Source organism: Lolium perenne, chromosome 6, assembly GCF_019359855.2.
Source record: "Lolium perenne isolate Kyuss_39 chromosome 6, Kyuss_2.0, whole genome shotgun sequence".
In the NCBI taxonomy this organism is placed as follows: Eukaryota; Viridiplantae; Streptophyta; class Magnoliopsida; order Poales; family Poaceae; genus Lolium; species Lolium perenne.
The window spans coordinates 136118812-136125491 of record NC_067249.2 but is presented as its reverse complement, the minus strand read 5'-3'; the positions used below and the strand labels follow the sequence as shown (position 1 = coordinate 136125491).

Below are 6680 nucleotides of genomic sequence, written 5' to 3'. Positions count from 1 at the left end.
TGGATATATGGACCTTTAATATTATTAAGCAAATGTAGTACTTCTATTTTTTATTTTGCACATAACTTCATTTCAACAGAAGATACATATTTCGTGTCATCAAACTTTTGGCTCCATACATGTAGCCATGTGCACAAGTCCAACTTGACTCACATTCTTGTTCCTCTTTCCTAAGAGATCCTTTTTATTTGCGAATAAGAGATCCTTTGTTATATGGAAATTTAGCAGCAAAAAAAAAAAGATAGCACCATGGGTGTCCCGATCATTCCGTGAGACACTCATTTGATTTGGACGAAAATGATTCTTGACGGCCCAACTATATCGGACACTAGACAGTGTACCATCAATCGCTAAAGCAATCTCTTGTTCATACAGTTCATTGTTATTAATTTAGCACGTATAGTACATTTTGTTACTATCTTATTTTAATAGATTCGATAAATTACAGTTAAGACTCGGCAAAAACCAAGAACATCCTCGTTTCTCATGGAACGGCGGCCTCACTCTCATGATGTAACGTCACAAGCCATACTCTCCTACACGCATGCCAACAATAGGACGAGGCCGGAGCACAATTAAATCGACGAGTCTGTGGACAGTTAAAACCGGACGGGAGCCTCCTTTGGCGCGAAAAAAAAGGGAGCTCCCACCCTTCCCCACCATTCATCTCTTTCCCGGAAACAAAACACTGCTGTTCGTCCGACGTTCTTGATCCACCGACGATCGACCATTCTCCGGTGGGAATTTTCGGGGAGGTAATGTTCATGATACACTGAAATCAAGTTATTTGGTTAGATCGTAGAGTGCGTCAACTGTCAGTTTGTGTTTTCGCCAATATACCTTTGATCCGTTTTATTTTCTTTGGAGATTGGAGGATCCAGCAAGATCCGTTGGCTCATTGCCAGATTCTCCAAAACTTCAATTAGTTCTGGACCAAAGACAATGTGTATACACCTTAATTTTCCTCCTTGAGAGAATGTGTTCATCGATCCTCTGCTGCTGTTGTTGGGAATGCAAATCCAGGTCATGATCTGCTGACCGCCCCCAAATTAACTCCGCGTGCGCCATCCAGCAGTCCGGCGTGAACAATGTCTTGCTGCGGCAGCGCCGAGGAGGACACCTACGGCCCGCCGGCCAACCAAGCCGCTCCGCCCCCCAACGTCAACAATCCCGGTATCCACACGTGCATCCTCCTCCTCGTCGCCGCCATTATTCTTTTCAGTTCTCCCATGCATGCAAATGTTGCACACATCGATCCGTCATGGAGCCGCCATTTTGTCTGATAACACTTACACTGTCGATTATCTCAGGCAACAGAGGCGGGCCGAGAGGGCCGGGTGCCCCGCGCACTGGAGGGCCTGCCAAGCCCGTCAGCATCGACGTGCCGGCGATACCGCTCGATGAGCTGAACAAGATGACCAACAACTTCAGCGACAAGGCTCTCATCGGAGAGGGATCCTACGGCCGCGTCTACAACGGCACCCTAAGCGACGGCCGCCCGGCCGTGATCAAGAAGCTCGATCCGAGCGCATCGCAGGAGTCTGATTCAGAGTTCTCTGCTCAGGTGCGTGCATTGCAATTCCAACCAACTGAGACGATGGTGATCTATGAGGCCACATTTCCACATCATTTCAATCTGGTCAGACTTAATTGATTTCTTCTCTTTGTGTTCTTCCTCACGATCTCATTGCCGCCATAGCTAGCAATGGTCTCCAAGCTTAAGAACGAGTACTTCGTAGAACTCATGGGCTACTGCATGGAGGAGGGCAACCGCATGCTGGCCTATCAGTTCGCAACGATGGGTTCTTTGCATAACATCTTGCACGGTGCGTCTCCTGTATAGTTTTCAGTCTCTGCTGTCAAGGTGAATGCTTAACTAATGCAGACAAATTGTAACTGTAACTTGCCAATTTTTGCCCGTGTAGGCAAGAAAGGAGTGCAGGGCGCTGAACCTGGGCCAGTGCTGAACTGGGCTCAGCGCGTGAAGATAGCTTACGGAGCGGCGAGGGGGCTAGAGTACCTTCATGAGAAAGTCCAACCATCGATTGTTCATCGAGATATTCGGTCCAGCAACGTGCTAATTTTCGACGAGTTCAGCTCGAAGATTGCGGATTTCAACCTGACAAACCAGGGTACAGACACCGCTGCTCGGTTACACTCGACTCGTGTGCTAGGAACTTTTGGATACCACGCCCCAGAGTAAGACCAAATGGCTTTAGCATGCAACTTTTATGCAGTCGGCTTGATTTCTCTGCAGTATTAACCTTGCTCACATTTTGCTGTTTGGATTTGGGTAATATTCAGATATGCAATGACAGGGCAAATCAACCAAAAGAGTGATGTCTACAGCTTTGGCGTTATCCTACTAGAGCTACTGACCGGGAGGAAACCAGTCGATCACACGATGCCGAAAGGGCAACAAAGTCTTGTTACTTGGGTATCCTACATTTCCTAATTAATTCCATTTAGATAAATTTATTATTACATTCACATGGATTTCTCCCTGGTTCCATTTCAAGAAACTAAACCGTAGAGTTCAGTACATGAAAATTTGGATAAACTTATGAATTATACTTTGCGTACAAGTCATTGTTCTTACATACATATGTTTCATGATCATGTGAGACAGGCCACTCCAAGGTTGAGCGAAGATAAAGTCAAGCAATGTGTTGATCCAAAGCTCAACAGTGACTACCCTCCCAAAGCCGTTGCCAAGGTATGATACTGTAGCAAATCTAGCAAAGCAAACGCAGTGTAAAGTTCATCACTGACTAAACTGAAGTTGCCGCCTGATGTTTTCAGCTAGCAGCAGTGGCGGCGCTATGCGTTCAGTACGAAGCCGACTTCCGACCGAACATGACGATCGTCGTGAAGGCGATACAGCCTCTTCTCAACCAAAAACCGGCTGGGCCAGCTGCCGAGGCACCCAAACCCTGATGAATCCATGCTGGGCGACAGAAAGAAGCTTGAACTGGCACGGTTCCCTGTGTTCCTGATCGCTGTCTATCCCAAAGGAAGGAGCCATGCGGCCATGATCCGATATCAACATATCATGCTTTCTGTAAAGCAGACACTGATTGATCCTTTGGTACGGCATGATTTCAAGTAAAGAGAGGCGTTTTTGCTAACTGGTGTAACGGATTAATATACGTTATGTTTGTCATGTCCAGTGTACCTTAAGGTCCTTGATTAGCTAAGTTTAGATGCTCTTCCTCAATAACTTGGCAGGGATTGCATGGTGTGTTTTTTTTGTTCTTAGTTTCGACTACTTCTTGGGAACTCCATAGGTTAAACTGTTCAGGAGAGTTTAAAGTTTATTGTGAAAAAAAGGAACTCTCTGTCCAGAAAATATGACAACAGCATTTTGCTAACTGGCTTGATAGATTGTTATATGTCTTAAGGTCCTCAACTTGGTTCCATGATCTTCCTTGAAAATCTTGGAGGAAAGGATTGTGTCAGTTCCTGCATTATGCTTTTGACAGATGAGAACATTGCGGGTTGAGAGTTCAGACATCTCTGCATGCATGTTCAGCTTCTCAAAAGATTTCTCGTGAAGCCCGTGTATTTCTCATCTGGTGGTTATCAGGACTGTGATCTCAACTCGGAAAGTTGTAATTAAACCTTGAGCTCAACTTTGAAGAAATGGAAAAGAAGATGGGAGTACCACGGCAGCATCTCATCTCATGGGGCGGTCCAGGCATCAAATATCCATTCGTACACCAAATTCAGTTTAGAACATATCAGTCGCCTCCTGCATTTTTTTATTGGATCTATCATCATTATATATGCACTTTGGGCAAAGTCATGGTAAGATGAAATTCTGTCAGAGGCCTGAAATTTACAGTATTCAACTGAAGTAGTATTCTGTACAAATGCAAAGTACACAAGTAATCGAAAACTTCCTTACAAATATAAAGTCTAGAAATAACATTAAAACCTTTTAATCTTTTCAGAAATTTCGACCACCATACTTGTCACTCTGACCAATGGCTCGTACTTGGTTATCTACGCAATGACCTGTTTAATGAAAATTGAGAAGGTGCAAACTCCATGTGAAGCCATATCACTAAATTGGCAGACAGTAAAATCGCACCCTCTGGCTACATCACAACTATGAACAAAAAATGCAAATTGCTGTGTGTAATGTTTTGTCCTAGATCCCAGTAGCATATATATATAAATGAGCATCACACTTTCAACAAAGCAAATGCAGGTGTTGATTCATATATGATGCAATGATGAAAATGAATTTTGCATGAACACGAAACTTGTTGGATACTTAAGGCAGAGTGGCATTTTAGATTACTGGGACAAACAGAGTAGAGACTGGATTTGTCTCGACTATTGCGGCAGACTGGAGATGAGAAAGCAGCATACATATTTGAGTGTCAATGCACTACTTTCTTTAGTTCGTGCAATGTAAGAAAACATAACAATTTCCAACCAGAACTGCTCTAAAAAATAAGATAGCATAATAGTGTCAGGTATATTAAAGAAGAAAGAAGAACCCTGTACAAGTTTCTACCAAGTTGAAAACTGGAGAAGGCTGTGCGCTACAAATTAGAGAAACACACTCACATGTTTATAAGAATGCAGTTACGATTAAGATACCATTAAGTGTAATGAAGTATCCCTCCTGCCGAAGATGCACAAAAATACCCCTGGATCAACATATCCCTACTGATAACCCTCTTTAAGTATCTGTAGTTTCATCAAGTAACCTAATAGCCCCCTTATTTATCAAACTCTTGCTCACAACTCCTCTGGAGCACAACTCATCCAACAATTCCCGTGCCTCTTTGACCAAGCCTTCATAAGCCAAGCCTTCAATGAGTATAGTGTAAGTTGATTCATTCGGCATGCAGCCATTCGCTATCATATAAACAAAGAGATCGATAGCATTGTGTGTTTCGCGCCTTTTGCAAAGCCCAAGAAGTATGGCATTGTACAGCACCGTGTTGGGCCTTATGCCCATATCTTGCACTTTACAAAATGCTCTAATTGCCTCATCAATTCTATCTTCTCGACAAAGACCAGAAGATATTGTCGAATAAGTGATTATATCCGGTTGGAGCCCATTGGTTACCATCTCATTCAGCAGCTGTAGAGCTTCCTCTGTCTTTCCAGCTTTAGTAAGGCCATCCATGACCGTATTGTAACTAATCAAGACAGGAGTGCAGCCTTTGGCCTTGAGTTGATGAAGCAACTCAACAGCGGCATCAACCTCCCCACTGCGGCACAGCGCAGTAAGAAGCGTGTTGTATGAAACGATGTCAGGGTAACAGCCCCTAGACACCATTAGTTCCACGAAACCCATGGCTCTATCCATCTTCTTCTGCTTGCAGAACGCATGAAGTATCGGGTTGTAACTTAGCGAATTAGGTGTGCACCCATACTTTGGAATTTGATCAAGAACCTCCATTGCAGGCTCAACCAATCCTCTGCGGCACAAGAAACTGATGAGCATATTGAATGTTACCACATTTGGAGGGCAACCCTTGTGGGTCATTTCAGCCATGAGCTTCTCGGCATCCTCCCACCGCTCCGCAGTACACAAGCCCTTCAACACAATGTTGTAGCTCACTGTGTTTGGCTCGCATCCATAGGACGGCAGGCTCTTCAAGAACTCGATGGCATCGTCAACTCGGCCTTCCTGGCAAATGCCGTTGACGACGACGTTATAGGTGACGATGTCTGGGGCGCAGCCCTTGTCGCGCATCTCGTCGAGAAGCTTCATGGCCTGCTTGTACCCGCTCCTCTTGCAAGTGGCCTCGAGCAGGATGGTGTAGGTGACCACGTCGGGCACGCACCCTCGGCGGAGCATATCGTCGAGCACCGCAAGGGCGTTCTCTGTCCTGCCGCGGCCGCACAGGCCGCGGATAAGGGTGTTGTAGGTGTAGGCGTCGGGTTCCATGGGCATGTCGGCGACGAGCCGGCGAGCGGCCTCGAGCTGCCCCATGACGCAGTACCCGGCGAGCATGGCGTTGTAGGTCATGACGTCGGGCTCGCAGGCGGCCAGCACGCGCCGGGCCTCCGCGGTGCGGCCGGACGCGCAGAGCTTCTTGATGAGCGCGGCGCAGGGGCCCGCGGCGGCGGAGGGTTTGAGGCCGGACATGGACTCGACTAATAGGAGGGCTTCTTCCAGATCTCCGCGGCGGACGAGGCCTCGCAGGCGGTCGTTGGAGGCGGCGGGGTGCGGGACGGCGTTGGGAGCTGCTGCGACGCCGGCGTGGGCGAAATTGAGGCGTGGCTTAGAGTTGAGGGTTTTGGGGGTGGGGAGCGAAGGGTAGGGGTGGGAGGAGGCGAAGGTGGGGAGGGCGGACATGGCGGGAGGCGGCGCTGCGGCAGGCGGGGACGCGGCCATCGCCGTTGGTGCAGCGGCGACGATAAGGTGGCTGTGAGTGGGACGGTGGAGGCGTGGCGTGGAGAGCTCGGAGCCAAGACTGTTTGCTCTGTGGGCTTTCATATTACTAAGGTAACTGGGCTTCAAATGTCCTCCAACTTTTGTGGGCCGTCACAGAGCAATCCAAGGTTAGGAAAAGGCCGATGCCACTTGGGCACTTTGAAAAATCGGGACTGTTCTGTCCGATCAGCATATGCACATGCTGCTCCTATCAACCAAGAGGTGCAGGTTAGCGGGGCGACGCGTACCCCTCCGACGCAACAGGCTAGCCCAGCAA

The 6680-nt window shown here is 47.3% G+C and overlaps 2 protein-coding genes across 2 annotated transcripts; one reads left to right on the top strand and one right to left on the bottom strand.

Annotated features, from left to right (window-relative positions):
* The first annotated feature begins 586 nt into the window (after nucleotides 1-586).
* Nucleotides 587-3371, top strand: LOC127334428 (probable protein kinase At2g41970). The gene is made up of 8 exons (XM_051360874.2): nucleotides 587-755; nucleotides 1024-1173; nucleotides 1311-1564; nucleotides 1700-1826; nucleotides 1926-2199; nucleotides 2305-2437; nucleotides 2630-2716; nucleotides 2803-3371. The coding sequence occupies exons 2-8, from the start codon at nucleotides 1089-1091 to the stop codon at nucleotides 2935-2937; spliced, it is 1095 nt and encodes a 364-aa protein (XP_051216834.1). The 5' UTR covers nucleotides 587-755; nucleotides 1024-1088; the 3' UTR covers nucleotides 2938-3371.
* Nucleotides 3372-4579: 1208 nt separating this feature from the next.
* On the bottom strand, nucleotides 4580-6430 carry LOC127334427 (uncharacterized). The gene has a single exon (XM_051360873.2). It carries the CDS (start codon nucleotides 6362-6364, stop codon nucleotides 4694-4696), a length of 1671 nt encoding a protein of 556 aa, XP_051216833.1. The 5' UTR covers nucleotides 6365-6430; the 3' UTR covers nucleotides 4580-4693.
* Nucleotides 6431-6680: the final 250 nt, after the last annotated feature.

What these genes read in the sequence shown, in the direction of transcription:
- LOC127334427 (XM_051360873.2), bottom strand. Translation starts at nt 6,364, where the DNA reads ATGGCCGCGTCCCCGCCTGCCGCAGCGCCGCCTCCCGCCATGTCCGCC.
- LOC127334428 (XM_051360874.2), top strand. Translation starts at nt 1,089, where the DNA reads ATGTCTTGCTGCGGCAGCGCCGAGGAGGACACCTACGGCCCGCCGGCC. An exon ending in AACAAAGTCTTGTTACTTGG is followed by an intron (nt 2,438 to 2,629) that starts GTATCCTACATT and finishes CATGTGAGACAG; the next exon opens with GCCACTCCAAGGTTGAGCGA. An exon ending in CTCCCAAAGCCGTTGCCAAG is followed by an intron (nt 2,717 to 2,802) that starts GTATGATACTGT and finishes TGATGTTTTCAG; the next exon opens with CTAGCAGCAGTGGCGGCGCT.